A 19,544-nucleotide genomic window follows, 5' to 3' on the forward strand; every position below is an offset into this window, starting at 1 on the left:
CCAGGGCAGCCCCGGCCTCTCCTCATGGCGGCCGCCCTGCAGCCCCCTCGCTGCCAGCGCCTCACTGAGTAAACCCTATATATATACATATATATAGTCTACAGTCCTCTACAAGTAACCCCATAGTTAAAAAGATAAAACAAAAATAAGAGAGAGTTCTGCCATCTTAGTCTACAGGTAAACAGACGAAATTTAATCTCTTGCATTTGTAACAGCGTGGTTATAACAACAGTGTTATTTATTGTGAGGACCAAATCCAGATTTTTTTCCTGGAGGGAAAAAAAAAAAAAAAAAAAACAGGATCATTTTGTCACAACAAAACAACTCTCTTTCCTCAGAAACCATATCTTAACAAACAGGCATCAAAGTAGAAAAGAAAACTAACATTTCTGCATTTAGTAATGGTCTAACAGTGTGATGCATAGACAGAGGCTCCAGGCAGAAATCTTTAGCTACGCCCACATTTATAAGCCTTTGTTCTACAGGTCTATAAACTGTCCCCAATAATAAAAGAACATTTTTGTAAAAAAAGGACCTGCTTCCAGGCTCCAAGATCAAGCTAGCTTTGCCCTGTTCGCCTCATGGCGTATGCGATTAATTTTTTTCTTTCTTTTAGATGTATAAGAATTCAGTATCATTCTCCTTCCAAAAAGCTGCTATTACTCGTCTAATACTTTCCCATAAAACAGTCAGCAAAAAGGTTTGAAGACAGTTGCATATAAACTGCCCCTGTATTCCAAAGCCGTGTTATCAAAAATCAGAAAAGCACAGAAAGCAAAGTGTTAGAAAAGCGACGGTGGTGGGGGTGAACACAAAAGAAGGCTTATTTCGAGGTTAACCACGAGGTAACAGAATGCAAAAAGTGTCTTTTCATGCGAAACAGTTGGGTAGTGAGTGTAAAGTTACAAGGCCATGTCTTTGCTTGGTGTTAAGCACTGAGGTATGAGAAAAGTCACATTCACAGCGCATGAAAATGCCGTTGTTTCAAATGACCCTGTTGTCTTCAAATTTTATTTTAGGGAAATTTAAAGAGCTGTATGATTTGTTTTGAGTTTTTTTGTTTTGTTTACATAATGAAAAATTCAGGGAGTAAACAGGTTCATTTTGGCAGTTTTGCCCAAGCTTGAACTTTGCCTGATAGTGAGACCATGGAGTGGTCTTTTACAACCTTGTATGCAGACAAAGCTGTGGAAGCTATGTTATTTTCAATTCTTTTGTTTTATTTCTCAGCCCTGTTAAACTATTTAGAAGCCCTTCTGCATTATTGTAAAAGTGCCCCTGGAAAAACAGTAGTACTTTAGAACAAACTTTTTTTTTTTTAAATTACTAGTGGAAAAAATATATTAAAAATGTGGGTTTGGTTTTTTTCCCCCTTTCCCCAAATATAGTCAAAATCCACTATCAAGTCATTTGGGAACTGAGAGTATTGCAAAGGATTTATTTTTAGACAGTTCAACAAGAAAAAAACTTTATTCTGAACTGGACTCTTTGTAGGTTTAAATCAATCAGATGCAAATAGAGATGAAAGTGAAAGGCCTATCTAGATCATATAACATCACACATTGATGTGTGATAACATTATTACTCAATAAAATTATTTTCCAAGTTGAAAACCTTGAGATATTGATTTACCTTATATGATGTTATTGAAAAAAGTGAATGTAAGCCAGTGGTTTGCCATAAGACTTGTATCAGTCCTTTCTATTGTCCTTCCCTTGTGTGTCTTTGTCCATTATAAGCAGAGAGCACACCATACTGTGTTTCATTCTGTACAATTTTCTTATTTGTATTAACTTGCACTGGATTTAACTTGCAAAACAAAGCTTTCCAGGATCTCATGCAGCAAACAGAAATAAGCAAGAAATTTTCTGAGAGGTTTGCAATATACCTAACTAATGAAGACACAGTTCCAGTTATAGAGATTGACAGCATAAGGTGAGGGGAGAGCTGAAAGTAATACAACTGAAATCCTTGGAGAGAATATCTGGAAGGATTTCTAAGAAAAGGTGTAAGATAAGAAAAATATCATGAATTAAAAGATCATAAAATGAATACGCTAAAGAGAAAAACCTTACATGAATGGCACATAGTGATTGTGTGCTTTTCATGCATCCTTCTTCACCAAGTGTTTTCAGTTATATGCAAGAGCAATGTCCGCCATTCCTATAACTGGATGCTACAAACTGCTGAACTTCAGTATTGTTTACATGCTGGTGTTTTTGTGTTAACCTCTATTCTCCATAACAAAAATTCAAAGCTGCTAAACATGTTTAATATAGAGCCTGTGTATAACAGTTTTGTTAGAGCGCCACGCATTAGAATCTTGCAGGATGCAATTTTAGGAAATATATAAAACGAATTTTTAGTTGTAAAGTTCTTCCCAAGTTGATTTAACTGTTATTTGCCAATTCCATGCTTTAGATTGATTGTCATTAAGAATTTAGCTAGTGTCTGATCAATAGAAAGGTGTTCATGAGAGTTGCCACAATAGCACTTTGACAAATACAGAGTTGTACTTGGCCAAGTACACAAATGTACTTGTCCATATTCAATTCTTCAGAAATTCATTGAAATTGAATAGCAATAAATGCAAAAATATTAAATGGAAACCAGGAAATACATTGTGCTTCATGTATTCAATGGCACTATGGAATTTGGTGGAATTCATTAGGTATGTGTATAAGAGTTTTCACATTTTTTGCTAGCTTTCAGAGCAAAATTCAATTGGTTACTTATTTTTTTCCTCAGAGTACAATGGAATTATAGATTGTCTGCAGAAAGTGAAGGATTATTTGATAAATACAGTCTCACACCTTCAAGAGGCAGAAAGTAAACTCTACGCCGCTAGCTGCAGACAAGATGATGATTCTCAGATCCAGACTGCTCAAAATGCTTCTAGAGAAACAGGTATGTGTTGTTCTGAAGGAGAAGCAACAGAGTCTGTGCAAGCATCTTCTAGCCCCAGTCAGCAATCCCAAAGAATTCCTTCCCTGAACAAAACAGAAAGTCAGACTGTTAATCAAATCCAACCAAGTGAAGTTAAAACTGTGGAAAAAGACATTATTGCATCATTAGCTGAAAATGTATCTGCTCAGGAACAAGACATTAGCAGAGAGTCTCCAATAAAAAAGGAAGATGGTGAACACAGACTACTAATGAACTCCGTTACACAGAATGGAGATTGCAAAGATAAACCTCCTGGAGGTAGCTCTGTTACTGAAAAGTCTCCAGAACTGGCTTTTCAAGATGCTCTTACCAGCAGTGGTGAAGACATTCTATCTGGAACATTGAAAGACATTTATGACAGAACTGTCATGAACCTTTTTGAACAGGAAAATAAGGCAGTAGTCAAAGAATCTTCAAAAGGGGTAGAAAGTGAAGAACATAGACTGGCGGAGCAAATGGAAGACAGTGAAATGGAAACAAATAACGAGATTTGTAGGAATGACCTAATTATCTTCCCATCTTCATCACAAACATGTGATCTTACTGCTGTGAATCCTCCTACAAATGACTCAGAAGAAGTGCAAAAGTCTAGGCACTGGATAAACAAAGAGTAAGTGCACATTCTTTTTCGGAACAGATGTACATAAATATTGCTTATTAGCACACATATAAACATCTGTGGGCCCAGAAACTCAATATTGTACAGCTGCTGGTCATGCACATAATAGCAGTTTACAACTTAAGAATGCACAATGAAGATCTTCCATTTGGTCTGAAGTAAACTGTAACTTTCTATGTGATTGCATAATTATTTTTTTTATGCCAGAGAGGGAATGAGCCACAGGCAGTAAAGTCAATAATTTTCAAATTGTTGGAAGCCAGTAGGTATGGACCCCACTTAGTTATTTTTATATTAATTTGTAAGCTGTTCTGAAACAAGCTAAACATAAAAAAAATCATGATTTTCCCATTTATTCATGAAGTTATATTTTTAAGAATGATCTGCTTATGCTACAAAATGTAGCACATCGTTGTAGTAAAGTATTTAATTAAAAACACAAGACACCACCCCACCCAAGATATAAAGAATAATATTTTATATTCTTTTTCTCCAGATTTCTAGTGGTGGAGAATGGTAAGAATGAATGTGAAGTAGCTTGTTTTATTAAAGCCCCTGCAACTGCTCTGGAGAATCTGAAGTGTAAGATAGTCAATGACTCGAGTTCCTTAGTGGTGGATGACTCTGAGGAACTGGTCAGCAATGTCATCAGTATTGAATGCTCTGATTATGAGAAAACAATCCCTTTTCCCATCAACGTTGCAATCCCATTTATTTCATGCTTCAGAGGAAATTACCGGGAGATTATGGTGAAGGTGACTGATGTGAACTTTCAATCAAACTACTTAACTCCTATTTCTTTGGAGGGATACCATGGAAACCATAAGGTTGGTAACCTCTCATCTAAGCATTGTAAAAACATCATTCCACGTTCCCAGTAAAGTCTCTGTGGAGTTATACAATTAAAGATGTCATTATTAAGCTGTATTGCCCACTATGTGGGTTAAGTTGAACTTTTCTTCCTACTTTTTCAGAACTAATTCTATCTGAAACCTAGTATTTAACAAGGTCCTTTTTTTCCACTCATAACGTTAAGGCAAGTGCTTGATCCCAATATACTAATGATTGAGTAATAGTTCATGTTTTTTGTAAATAAGTGTAATACGTTGCATTATTTGATAAAAGTAAGAACTTAAAAGGAATTATTTTGCATTCAGATCACAGAGAAGTAACAAAATTCTGTGTGTAAGAGTCCAAACTCCATCTCAGAGAAACACAGGATAGTTCTTTTTAACTACAGTAAAATTGCATTGCGTCAGATTCACCACCCAGTTTACAAGCATATTTCATCTCACCCCAATCATACTCTGGAATATTAATGACAGCACGTGAGGACTAGAGATCACCAGATAACTGGGCATCCAGGTGGCAATAATATTTAATTTATTTTCATTTCACACCTTGCTCTATGAATAATGTCACCTTCTCAAAATGCTCATCTGCTGCGGAACACAGCTTCCTTTCCTTCCGATGTGCTCTAACCCCACATTCTCTTCATGCAGGAAAACTTTGCGGAAGTGAAAATTTTTCAGCTGGGTATTTTTTCTGTGTTGTCATGCTTAAAGAAAGAAACATTTACTGTTCCAAAGGCAGGACTTTCACAAAAGCTGAGTGTGGATTCTAGAATCTCTTTCTACTACCCTCCAGAAACATTCAGTTCTCCAGCACCCATGCAGTTAAAGGTGAGCTTGAAATACATAACACTTGTCCCATAAGTCTGTTATCTGATCCATTCTGAAGCAAGGATGCCAATAACGTTAAAGGGCAACCCGGTCCATTATTAGAAAAAGTAGAAAGTGGTTGCAGCTCCACATCCTGTGTACACAGCAAAAGGTTTCCTGTCAAGTTTGTTAAAGCCACATACTATTGTCAGTAGTCAATGATATCTCTAGCTAAAAAGAACTATCTACCTTTGTTTGTTATACTTCAGATAATATAGTTGTTTTCAACAATGACATAAGCATCAACTCCAGACTTCAACTGCTTGGCCCAGCATTTAATTTAATGGAACAATTTTTCTCACCTGACCATCATTTGTACCAGGCAGTGCAACAGAAAGTTTTGTTACCTCTTAGTCTTAGGCTGAGAATAATCTCAAAATTTGCTTCAGTTACAATGTGTTTCTCCCTTCCCTCATAAAAACATTGATTCAGAGGTACAGACGAGATAAAATTAACAGTGAAAAAAATAGAGTTTTGAAAAATCTTAGAAAATTATCAAATTCTGAGGGAGCTCAGAAGTTTCAAAACTTGAACTCAAAGCAGGAACAAAACAATCAAAATATTTTAGTCAGTAAAGGTCCCAGTTTTTGATGACTTTCAAGCACTTGGTTGTGCATTGTATAAAGTGCTGATACGTTGATAGGCTGGTTTTTCGGTTATAGAGAGGAGCCTAAGCTTCTTTGACAGTGTAATCTAATTCCAAAAGATAAATCAATTTGTAAAAAAAACCAGGCATGTCAGAGAAGATTTACTCATTTGCAAATTAATTGTACAATTCCTTTCCATATTTAGGTTCATCCAATTGAACCATCATTGGTCTCCACCTTGAAAGCAAAACATGATATATACCACTCAGTGGTATCTACTAGCGCACTGATTTATGTCCAGCATCCTTCAGCCCAACCATTCAACAGCTCAGTCACTATTACTCTACCCTGTCCTCCAAACCCAGAAAAAAAAAGACAAGATGAGACAGAACATGCAAGAGCCATTAGTGCTACAGTAAAGAGGGTTGCTATGGGATACCATTCTCGGTAAGAACAACTTCGCTACAAATTCAGCGTTTTCAAAACATGAAAATGAATTAATTTTAACGGTTGCTGATTAATATTTTTTTTGGTATTAAAAATGTGTTAGTTCCTTAATACAGTCTGCTATACTTAGAAACACTGTTAGAAACACTAGATCCCCACAATTCTCATCCTATAGCTTCACCAGGAAAATTCATATAGCATTTGATGTATAATCTTTAAATATGCTGACCACTGCTAACCGCTATATTTCTAACAGCAGACAGGATGAAAAATTAGTGGATTTTTTTCAGCAAGAAGTGTTCAGCCATTTTCACCAAAGCCAAACATTCAACATAGAGAATAACCATGTCGCAAAGCTGCTGTGATCATTATTTCACCAGTTGGTGGCTTGGCTACCCCGGCCTTTGAATTTTCTGATCTCTACTTCTACACATGGTGTAGAAGTACACCAGTACAGTGGCTATCTGAGTCAACATTTATGACACAACAGTTCGGAGTAGGTCAGTTTTGTGGCAACTGCTGCACTAGATAAAGGCCCAGGTTTTTCCAAAGCACTCACTACAAAATTTCTAAAACTTACACCTTTTGGAATGTCTTAAAAAAGCACTAAAACATGGGGACTCCTAAAAAAAATCTCTAAATTTCATTTGTTAACTGGTAGTTTGATAAAATTTATCCATCACGCACAAGAGGATATTGATAAAACTTTTTGGTGAAAAACAGGCCAAAGCTGACCACATCTATTTTGACAATCAGCAAAATAGATGGTGTTTTTACCATGTCATGCAGGAAAAAAATCCATCTGAACTTACCATTTGATTGTTGTCCTTCCAGTTCTGTAACCATGGGCAACTCCAGATTCCGAAAGGCTTCCTGGGATTTCTAGGTAGGGACTAGCCTGGGACAAGAGTCAGCTTTGAAGTACTTCTACTTTAGATCATTAAAGAGTTAGCGTATTGCTACATTACTGAACATTATCTTTTTCAAAATTCATCTACATACCGAGTTTATGATTATCTTGAAAATAAGCAAGGTACAGATGGAGAAGGCAGAGAATGTTCTAGCTTTCAATTTCTGAAAAACTCAAATTATGTTTTAAGGAGCTTACACTCACACTAGTCTCTCAGACTATACGTCCATCTTCATCACAAACTTCAGATTTGGGAAGGGTGCCCATATCACTTCATAGGGGATTCAAGTTTCATTTCCTGAAGCAGAAGCATTCCATTGCGTGGCAGTACCCTCGTGCCATCTGTCTGTTCTTAATACCAGTCTAAATGGCACTTCAGATTCTCAGTCAAAGCACATCCATGAAAAGGCCATGGCTTGAGTGCTTATTTCTATGCAAATTCCTTAGAAAATGACGCCAACATTTTCCTGTATTTGCATGTAGGCTGAGTCTGTACGCTTGAGAAAAGCTTAGGCTGTCCTGTCTGGAGTATTTTCTTTTTTGGATTGTACATAGGGTGTGCATTTGAGGTGAATGGGTTATTCACATCCAGTTTTAAAAAACTGATAAGGAGAGGTGTGTGCGAGAGGAGAGTTATGGTCTTCTGTAAAAAAACCCTTATGTTTCATTCATTAGGATAAATTAGCAATAGCATGTCATGTTACAGTTGCTTGATTCTGAGTGTGATATCAACATAATCACCGATTTGAAGAGAAGCTACTTTTATTTTCTCTGTTGAAAGGGATAATACATAGCAGTCATGTCTTATTTTCTAAATTCCTTTGTGGTTATTCAGTAATATTTGTCTCTGGAAGAAAAGGTGGATTGTGCGCTTTATTTCCCAGATATCTACTTCTAGAGAATCTAAATCTTGACAAGTGAATCAAAAGTAATCTGTAATAATTACTGTGCATAGATTAAACTTAGATTCGTTTAGATAGAAACCTTTCTTTTTCCTTTTTCCTTCCTTTTCCTGGAGAATTTAAAAAAAAAATAATCTCTTAACAATTATATTACTCGTACTCTGGAGTGCAATTCCAGATGTAGATTTTCAGCAAGGTGGGAAAAACACATGTAGTCATGAAGGAAAGCAGAAGGGAAAGCAGAGCTACAAATAAAAGCTTACTCTGTCTGCAGCATCTATTTTTTATTATATTTTTTCCTATAATTCCTTGGCTTTCCAGGGCCGTGAGTGCTTCTGTAAGAAAAAATGAGGAGAATATCAGTGATACTTTGAAATTATTAGGTCACAGAAACAAAGAAGAGGGGTGGAAGGTGTTTGATGATGTTATTATCCAGAATGCACGGAATGGGCTTGTATCATTTGAACTAAATGAGCATTTAGAAAGGTAATGTATGAATAATTTAATAAAATTTTATTTACTAAAATATTTACTTCCAAGTGTATGGATCAATGGAAATTAGTAGAGTTAAGAAACCATCCACTGTTAATTATTAACTTGACAGCATCTCTTTATTCCACTTTGTAGTGTAAGATCATTTAGATTTGTTAGTCATAATTACAGATAATATAAATTTGTTTAAATATTTTTTTTCATCTATAGACTGTACACTATGTAATATATACAAAACTTGAAACAGGAAATGCAGATATTAATCTTAATTTGAAAATGTGATTTAGGTCTCTAACTACAAAGCCATAATATTTTTTGGAATTTCTTATTAAGAAATATTATCTTACTTTCATCAAAAATACATATGTATTTGAATTCATAGATACAGAGTCAATATACTCTACAATACAGAAACAGGCAAATTTCCACCCTTTCACATGTTGGAAACCAGAATGAAAAGCAAGTAGCAAAAGGTCTGTAGGAGACTGAGCCCTGTATTTTTTTGCATAATAAATTGTTAGCATTTGATAAAATGATTTAAGATAGAGCTCTTTTTTTTTTTTTTTTTTTTTTTTTTAAATACAGCTTTGTGGTCATCCGCCTTTCATTCCTCTTGGAAAACACATATATTCTCCTCTTTGCTCAGGCTCTGGAAGAAGCTGTTTGTAGCACAATGGGTAATGTGATACTGTATCGGAAAAGAGAAAACCCATATAAAATAGTAGTTTTGCTATCTGCATCCAAAGAATTGATCTGGGAACTTCAAAAGCTCCATGAGGAAGGCTACTTTGGCCCCCCAGAACCTACGCAACAGTTCCCATTAAGAGAAGGAGAGCAGATACATTTTAGATTTACAGGCAATATTTTTGCTTCAGGTAAGGTAATTAACTCATGCATCTGGACGAACTGTATCAATCACCACTGCTGTTCAGAAATACTGTATGCGAACACTAGTAGATTGTGGTTAGTCACAGCACATTTAGTTATTTCAGTGTTTTATTTCTTGTAAATGATTGGTGCATGAGCTACATGGGAAACTGCTGTAACCGAAAAATAAAACGGACTAGCTGAACAAGATCCTGAGCAGCCTGCTCTAGGTGACTTTGCCTTGAGCAGGCGGGTTGGACAAGATGATCTTCAGAGATCTCTTCCAACATCTGCCATTCTGGGAAACCTGGTCCCTCAGAAACAACTAGTATTTTATCTTTTATTTCCAAAGGGCAGGATTCCATCAATGGCTTTTTAATATAAAGACCATTTGGTAAGAATTAAACAGATTCCAGACAAAAAGAAACAGTCTGCTATTTTATGTGTGTAAATTTACTTAAAGTGAGCAAGACTAAACACTGAAATCCAGGGCAAAATGTTGCTTTTCGTGAGCAGCACTATGAATTGAGGTGATGAGAGAGAGTTGTTACGCTGTTTTGTTGTTACATTAGCAGCCTCAAAAAATCCATGCAGTGACTGCTACCATTCAGAGATTCGCTTAATAGGAGAAGAGATAAGAAGCCTCAGAAAAAATTTCACCCAAAATTACATATAGTGTCTTCTGTCAGTTTTGGAAAGAACATATAAATATATATTTGGCCCTCTGAACATTTTGTACATAAACTCTTCCATTGAAAATTCTATTCACCCTAAAGAAAGGATTATTCTTCAAAATGGGAAGTCTCCAGCCCCCAAGGAATGTCTGCCTATCTATGCAAAGGATAGCGTTAGAGAGGTATCAATTAAAATGGAATTAGAAATCCTAAAAATGCACTTACCTCCATTCATTTTGTTGTTACAGATAGACAGATATCCATCCTGAATAAGCAGAAAGCATACTTTGAATTTGATTCACAAAAACTTCTTATTTTTATTTCTCTCTGTTATCTACTTTGTCCCCTTCTGTGTACCTTACTTTTCAACTTGTAGAACAGCCTTCACCACCACTTACTCTTTATGTCATCAATTCACGGGCTAAGACACCTAACTATGAAGACATTTCAACTAGTGAAGAAGGCTGGCAGGAATACTGGAACCTCAGATGTTCAAAAAAAGTTACAATAATGATAAAGAACAACCAAATGTTATGTTATTAGCTCTATTTGACTCACCCTAATGAATTATTTTAGCTGCTACACCTCTAAATACAGTGTAAAAAAAAAAATATTTTTTTTTATGGACTGCAGAGAACGGAAAAGATTTTGGAAAAGTCTACAGGCTGATTTTTCATTCACAAAGAAAACCCAGGCTGGAGCTCCAAATTAAAGAAGTGGATGAATTTGGTAACCACAGTTCACCTCACTACAAAGGAACAGCAGTGTTTTATAAAATTACCAGAGAGATGATAACCAAGAAATGGGAACAACCCTTGCCATATGGTGAATATGAACACCAGTCTCCACTGTGTAAATTAGCACTAACATTACCAAAGGTGGGTTTCTCACTTCATAACATTAGAAATCTTTCCTTGTTTCCCTTACCACGTATTTGTTAGGCAAAAGGATCTTAATATGACTTTTGCTTTACAGATACACTCAGGAGTCACTGATAGAGAAGTTCTCATCCATCAGCCATGTATAAACACCCTCAGAATTTCTCTTAGCAGGTGGGAGGGACCTTCATCCAAGCATAAGCTTTGAAAAAAAAAAAATGTTTAACAGAAGTTTTTCATCCGTTTGCTCTCCCCAAATGGTATGGCCCAGAGAAAGAATTATTTAAGTTTCAGTTATATACTTCTTGCATCCTTGTCTTAGGAGTGCAGAATTGCATTAAATGGTTCATGTAACCTATCTTTCTCCTGTCACCCGATTCTCCTATTATGCCTGATAAGCCTCTGCAATACAGTCATGTGGGGCAATTATCTCCATCTCCGGTGAAAGCTACTACTACATAAATTAATCTTTAATATACCTGCAATGAAATCTTACTGTAATCTTTTCAGCAAGCCTAGGTATCAGCACCCTATATTGTACAAAATGCTGACTCTGGACTACTGCTATCAAATTTGCATACATTTTAATATCAAAATATGTACAGTAACATTTGGTCTAAATCTCTGGTGACAAGCAATAGGATCTCTCTCTTTTTGAATTTAATTGAATTCACTCTTCCTTAAGCTATCACCTGCAAATACATGTTTTATTTCATAAGCGTACTTCTTGATTTCTCTGTCATCTCTATTCTCCCAAGTAAAAATTAACAGTTGGCTGCAGAAGATTTTAAGAAGAGATCTCTTTTAGTGACCAACTCCATATAAAATGTAAGCTTTCTTTTGAGAATCACATGCTTTCAAGCACTTTGCTTTTCCACAGGGCTAGTATTCCATGTGCAGTATTCACAGAGAGGGAAATACGAACTCTTGAGGTCCAGTGAGATGCTTAAAAAAAAATTAAGAATCTGTGGCACACTGTAGGCATCAGTTACCTTTCTTCCATCCACCTGCCTAGCTTCCATCCTGTTGTTACACTTTATTTAATCTTAATAAGATTTAAGGGATTGAACTGCATGTGTATTAAACCACAAAGGTAATTATCACATCTTAGATTTGGGTTGGCATATATGCTCTACTGCTATACATATTAGTCCCTAAATGTTCTATTCAGACTTTTCAAAATGAATATTTCTGAATACTACTTTTCTCCTACTAAATTTAAGGCCACATTTGCTCTTTCACAATGTGGCTGAGATCTTGAAGTCTGGTCAGTCTGTGTAAGTGTGTGACAATATATAACATATGTGGGTACACAGTAGCACCCAGGCAGCCTGCTCATTTAAATGGAAATAAACAGAGGAACCCCATAACATAGAATCATAGAATGGTTTAGGTTGGAAGGGACCTTGAAGATCATCGAGTTCCAACCCCCCTGCCATGGGCAGGGACACCTCCCACTAGACCAGGTTGCCCAAGGCCACATCGGGCCTGGCCTTGAACACCTCCAGGGATGGGGATGACCATTTCTGGTAAATTAGAAATTTGAAATTAAGTCAAACCTCAGGAATGGTAACAGCCTTTGGAAATAGTTTCTCTAAATATATTTTTTGAGTAGTGGCTCGACTTTCAACTGAGAAGTCCAAGCACAGAGGACCCAAGATTGATGCATAAAAAGTCTGCTTAGAGAGAAAGAGTTATTATATCACTTCAGAAAAACACTGTTGCAGCATCTTGCAAATAATTTTTCTTTTGCTTCTTGTAAATATATTTAAAGAAGTGTGTTTCAAAAGAGTCAGAATCTTCATTAAATGTAAATATTAGGCCAAAAAAAGAGATCAAAATGCTTGAAAACATTTGCATATTGATAACTTTTTCATTACAAGATTTGTATGTTCTTTTACACAGAATGAAATACCATTCTATAGAATGAAGAACAGCATCAAAATAATGCCTTCCTTTGTGTTGCAAGTCATCATAGTACACAAAATATTATACTTTGCTGTAGTTGGCGAACACTCCTACTTTTTGATCTATCTTCCCTCCATCCAGTGCAATAATTTAAAATTGATAGTGCCTGAAGTCAGGGCTTTTTTTTTTTTTTTAATAGAGAAGAAATATTCCTTAATAATTTAGCCAGTTCAGTTATCAACTTTTTGAAGAATTTTAAAACTTCAATGTAGCTGATTATTTGACTTTAGTAAATAATTAGTAAATGAAATACAACATATCTTACTATTCTATATAAATTCACAAGGCAAATGGGAATTTCACCAAAACCACTGTCTAGGGGTATGTAACATTCATTAACACAAAGTTATAATGTTGTTTACTCTTTTGCTCTTCATACCTTCTTCCAGCCAAGTAAATATTGAATTCCATCCTGAACAAACTCACAGAAATTTCAAAAATAAAAAATATTCTCTCTTGGTTCATTTGATGGCTGAAAGATAGGAAAAAAAAAGAGGAGGAAAAAGCAGTCATTTTTCTTAAGGGAAGATGATTACTAGTATAATCCCACACAGATCCATGCTATCTTATATATCAGAAACTTTTGAATAATTAAGTGAAAAGTCTGATGACAGTATAAAATATTCAAAGTACTTAACTTGTCTGTGAAAAGTCACAAATATGATGATACTGAGCAGCTAGAAAATAAACTGGATAATTTAGATGTCAGTAAGTGTTTTGTTGGGGTGGAAGTACGTATCTAATTTTATACTGCTCTAAATTACCTAGACTCTAAATTACCTATTACCACTAAAAAAAAAAAAAAGTCTTTGGTCATTTTACTCTCTGAAAACTTCCAGAGCATTCAGCAGCAAATAAAAAGGTATGCAGAATGTTCTAAATTATTAGAGGACAAATGCCAGAGCAATGAAAAGGAAATTCTAATTACTTACCATATCTCATATGTTTTAAAATTATTAACAGTTATGAAAGCACTGACAGTAAAAATTAACATAAGAACTTTTATCCTGTTTTTACTATCCATGATCTGATCAACATATTTGAATCAGATATATCTTCACATTTACATGGGCTTTCTAATGAAGAAAAGAAATAGAAGGAAATAGTAAAAATTGGTTGAGAAAAAAACAGTTTGGAAGAAATTTAATGCACTAATTATACAAACAACTACACCAGCCATCTGTCAAACGCAACTGCTATTTACCATTTAATTCAAGTACAAGTCTTGTGTTAATGTTCATATAATATGAACCAAGACTGGCACTGTCCATCATTAGTCTTATGCTGATGCTGTTAATACGTATTACCAAAGCACCTAGAACTATCCGACCACATTTGTGTGCGTAGACACACACTGAAGCAATGACCCTTCAATTGTGTTGGTTTCTATCACGTATATACTATTACAGTACAGCAGTTATGCTGCCACAGACCTTGTAAGCATATTAAAGCTTAAGGCTCAGTGTTTGTATCTGACCTCTTGATAATGGTGGTTGTTTATAGTATTGCTCCCACTAACACAGCTGCATACAGAATTCCGGTTGTCACAGTAAGGCTCTCATGTCTTAATTGTGAACTAGTTGACTCTAAGTTGTAGCGTCCTTGATGGACTTCTCACTTGCTCCCAGTATGCTAGGGGAGCCTTTCATGGGTTGGGAATAAAATCCCCCAAACGGCAGTAAATGCAGGGCAAGAACAGCAAAGGCTATTTACATTTCTACTACTTTGTTGCGTTAATAAATATCTTAAGTTTAGTTTAACCATGTTAACGGATTAGTTTTAATACACGTGAGATCACAAACACTCAGTGTTCCCCAAAACAATAGAAATTTTCTCAGCAAATAAAATGATGTTTTGGCTTTTTCCCTTTTCTTTTTTTTCCTGTTGTTTTTTTGTGGGTTTTTTTTGTTTTGGTTTGTTTTGGTTTGGTTTGGTTTGGTTTTTTTGCCAAATGATAAAGTTGGAACCATCCACAATGCCCAATGGCTGGTTTTGGCTGTGATGAAGACAGATGGAATCTTTTGAAGGCAACCATTCTAACTGTATTTTCACTCATTTCTGTAAAATTCCCACCTAAATTTCAGTAAATGTATAGAATAGACAGTAATAAACAGTAATAAATAGACAGTAACAGTAAATGTATAGAATATAAGCCATTTTTATATGTATGTGCCTGCTCTCTTACAAATGTACTTCTGACAGTGGTCAAAGCAGTGGTGGTTTCCTTTGTATGCAACCATTCACATCAGTTTTTAGTTTCAACATGCTACGCTTGTACAGAAGTAAGCGGATCTTCACTAACAATTCCTATTTATGGAGCTTTCATTTCCTCAGCGTTAGAAAACACTAGTTGGTCAAACCTGTTATTTTCAGCACAAGTTAAACACAGCGGATTAGGTTCTGATGTTAAGTATGTGTGTGCATATCAGTAATATTTCTACTGATTTCAAAGCAGTTGTATTTATGTGAGACTGGGCTAAAGAGTTTAAAAGGTTAATTTCTCCTTTTCTGTCTGTCCTGTTTGATATGCTACTAGAGTCTGGTCGTGTCTGAGAGGTCTATTTGCCAGAGCACTTCAGTATTACTGGCTGAAATCAGAACGCTTTGCAAAAAGAGATTGTTGTAATACATACAAGCATTATCAAATTACTATTCTGCTGAAGTTTTATGTCTAATGACTGTCTAACAGCAAAATAGCATGTGATCCTCTGCCTCAGAAAGGCAGTTGCTTAGCTAATTGAAGGGCCTTCCAGACTAGAAAACCGCTTTGACCGCTAAGGGTATTTTACTTACGCTGTCAACCAGAACAGTGGGACCACACGCCAGTGCAGCTGAACCGTGGGTGAATTTAGCGCTTCACCACAGATATTTAATCTTTAAAGGCAGATTTAATGTTTTAGATCTAATGCATTGTATACTATTACACTATTTCTAGACAATACTTATTTTCAATTCTTATCATTTTTACTACTATTTTAACGTTAAGTAGCACAGAGTGGTTCAGATTAAAGTCAACGCACGGGTAATTGAGTTCATCTTCAATAACTTTGAAAATCTCATACAGACCTTTGAGGTGCTGAATTCTCATTAATGAATGAAAATAAGTTTAACTATAAATGCATAATTAAACGAAGCCAAAGAAAGCTGTCTTGGAAGAAAAACAATGCCCCCTTCTGGAAGAGCTTTACATTCCCTTTATTTTGAGGGCTTTTTTTAGCCATGTTACGCTGTCTTCACACTAAGGCACGTCCAGTGACAGAACTGCTGCAGAAGCACGCAAGATGAGACAGATTCAGATCTCAAGATGAGAACAGCACGGGATGCTTTTGCACTGCCAAGCAGCGCATACCGTGTGCAACCTGTGCATGCTGAACCCCCCGACCAAGGTGACTCAGCACAGGCCTGATGAAAAGTTGTTTCATTCACAGGTGAATAGGTAACAGTTATGATTACATTGACCTTTCGGCTGTGTAGCTCAGTACATATGAAACACTCAAAATATTGAACAATATATAAAGTCTGTATTATAAAAATATTTACGATAAGCGCAGCAAGGCTCTGGCTTGGTATGCCCAGCAGGAAAAGGACAATAATTTCCCCAGTCAGAGTTTCATGCTCTTAATTCACAAATGAAAGAAAGAGGCTCAGTGAATAAACCTGGAGCAAGTCTCAGCTGTGCATAAACAGCCAGGTAATACAACTGAATGTGTGTGACAAAAGTAACGTGGGCACTAAAAGAGGACAATTACAGCTTTTAACAACAAAAAGAGCTGAACTTCACTTGATACAAATTCTTCTCCTCATGTGCTCAGTACTTATGTAAGTAATTTCTTGTTCTATATGGAGTAGGAAACAACAGTAAAGCCCACAAGACTTTCCTCTTTCTCAGTCACAGGGAAAAAGGACAAAGTATTTTTTCTTTCTCTCCAGTGTTCAGAGGAAGAAATAGGAAGAAGAGCTTTGTACTTTCTAATAGAACCTGTCTTTTCAACTCTGATGATTTTTAGTGATTTCTAATTAAAATCTGAACTGTGTAAAATGAATAACTATAGCTACAAACATAGTATGATTTCTAGTCCTAACAACAGGTACTGCATACCTAGAAACTGTTATTTTCCTTGAAACAGTATGGTATGCACACAGTTCTAATAAGAACACAGAGACAGCTAGGCAGAGTTAAAGCAGTGTTCAAAATTAGAATCCATTTCACATACAAACCTTCCATACAGATTTTCTCTACACCCAGTTTCTATACACCAGTCATGGCATAATGCTACTGAACAAACATTTGTGAAATTGCATAAATTATAACCTTTTACTAAGATGCAACAAACATCCATTTGGTAAAAACAGACATAGTTTCATTATATTAGTAACTGTATATTGGTTTATACCTCATGATGGTGTTAACTGGTTTTTAATAATGACATAAATCCTCTATGTAGGTAGAACCAATCTTAAATGCTGATTTACTGCAATCCAATACGCCTCATCCCTTACTCATTTGTCTTTCCTCAATACATTTTCTTTGATAGCACAAAAAGTTGATCAACCGTCCACAAAGCACAAAAACAATTTCTTCTGATTCATCAGGTAAGAACATAGACATAATATATTAATGTCAATATAAATAATAGTTATGCTTGCTATTTACTTTTTTAAATGCAAAGATTTGTTTCAACTCTAATTGACATATTAAATGCCATCTTCAGGAACCAAAGTAGTTAACATTTTAAAAAGATATTCAAAAGAAAAAAAAAAAAGTGATCTGTTTAACAGGAAATGCAAAAGCTCTTGTAATATAACGTTGTGGTGGGGTGCTCGAAGGGCATATGATTTTCTGTATAAGGAGATTCAGTTTGTATGGCAAAGCTCCAATACAGCTGATGTATCAGTCACAGGAAACGCCTAAATCCTTTTATTTTACTGTTAGCTATCTCCACATAGTTCCAAAAGTTATAGATCATTGCTGAATCTGCTCTTGACTAAATTCACAGAATCACAGGATGGTCAGGACTGGAAGGGACCTCTGGAGATCATCTTGTCCAACCCCCCGCCAGAGCAGGGTCACCTACAGCAGGTTGCACAGGATGGCACCCAGGCAGGTTTTGAATGTCTCCAGAGTGGGAGACTCCACAGCCTCTCTGGGCAGTGCCAGTGCTCTGCCACCCTCAAAGTAAAGAAGTTCCTCCTCATGTTTAGATGGAACTTCCTATGTTCCTATGTTCAAGCTCTCCAGAAGGTCAGCCCCCAACCTGTACTGATGCATGGGGTTACTCCTCCCCAGATGCAGTACCCTACACTTACCCTTGTTGAACTTCGTAAGATCTCTTTCTGCTCAATTCTCCAGCCTGTCCAGGTCACACTGAATGGCAGCACAGCCTTCCAGTGCGTCAGCCACCCCTCCCAGTTTCGTGTCATCAGCAAACTTGCTGATGGTATACTCTATCCCTTCATCCAGGTCACTGATGAATATATTGAATAGGGCTGGACCCAGTACTGACCCCTGGAGAACACCACTCATTACTGACCTCCAACTAGACTCTGTACCACTAACCACAACCCTCTGAGCTCTATCTGTCAGCCAGTTCTCAATCCATCCCACTGTCCACTCATCTTAACCCACACTTCCTAAGCTTGCTTATGAGAATGATGTGGGAGACAGCATCAAAAGCCTTGCTGAAGTCAAGGTAGACAACATCCACTGCCATGTGACACTTCATGTCACAGTAGAGTTAGCAAAAATTTGCATTAAAAATGAGACGTGATGATGTTTCCATTAAAGTAAAAAACAAACCATTTTTAGTTGAGGAGTTCACCTACTGAGCCTCCAGATTTAGAAAGCTTTTCAAAATATTTACATAGCAGAAGAATAACGCCCTTAATTTACTAATTTTTGTCCTTCAGAGGCCCTATGGGACAACTTGCTATATTGGCTTGCAGAAGAGCTTGCAGAAGATAATACATCATTGATTGCTTTACGCTTACCTGTTCGGCGGAGCATACTTCAGCTTGTTAGGCTGAAGTGCCCTGATAATTTAACACACCAGATCTATGAGCTCCTTTCCTGCTGGAAAAAGACCCTTCCAAGGTCGGCTGATAAACAGCAGCTCTTGTCTCGCTATTTGCGGAAGAGTGGCAGAAGTGATCTTTCAGAAGAACTTCGTTTTAAGTGGCAAAATAAAGTGTTCGCTTGACAGAATCACGGGCAGCTAATAGCCCCATTTCTCTTCTTTCTTGTTGAAAGGTGTGAATATTTTCGTGATATCTTTGGATGAGCAAGTGACAGGGATAACAGTCAGGGATAAGACTGCTTATTTATGTGTTAATTTGCAACCTCTTTACTAAAGTAAAGTAAAATAGCAATGTCCTTGCTTGCTAAAAGTGAACATTTCTCCTGTGGAAAGGTGAGATATTGGAAATATTGGTATGAAGGATTATAGATTGGTCTGCATAGGTATCTAAGGAGTTTAATTGTTTGCACATACCATACTCAACTGACATAAGATCATATTTCTACATGCTTTAAACAC

At 36.3% G+C, this 19,544-nt stretch overlaps 1 protein-coding gene across 1 annotated transcript; it reads left to right on the plus strand.

Moving 5' to 3' along the window:
* Positions 1-2,673: 2,673 nt before the first annotated feature.
* DTHD1 (death domain containing 1) lies at positions 2,674-19,208 on the plus strand (the record flags this gene model as incomplete). The annotated part of the gene is given in 10 exon segments (XM_082483097.1): positions 2,674-2,740; positions 2,743-3,556; positions 4,062-4,392; positions 5,068-5,247; positions 6,079-6,320; positions 8,454-8,618; positions 9,210-9,499; positions 10,799-11,043; positions 17,547-17,604; positions 18,919-19,208. Coding segments are annotated over 10 exon segments (2,682 nt in total).
* Positions 19,209-19,544: the final 336 nt, after the last annotated feature.

The sequence above is a fragment of the Vanellus vanellus genome, assembly GCF_965231255.1.
Source record: "Vanellus vanellus genome assembly, chromosome: 4".
Lineage (NCBI taxonomy): Eukaryota > Metazoa > Chordata > Aves > Charadriiformes > Charadriidae > Vanellus > Vanellus vanellus.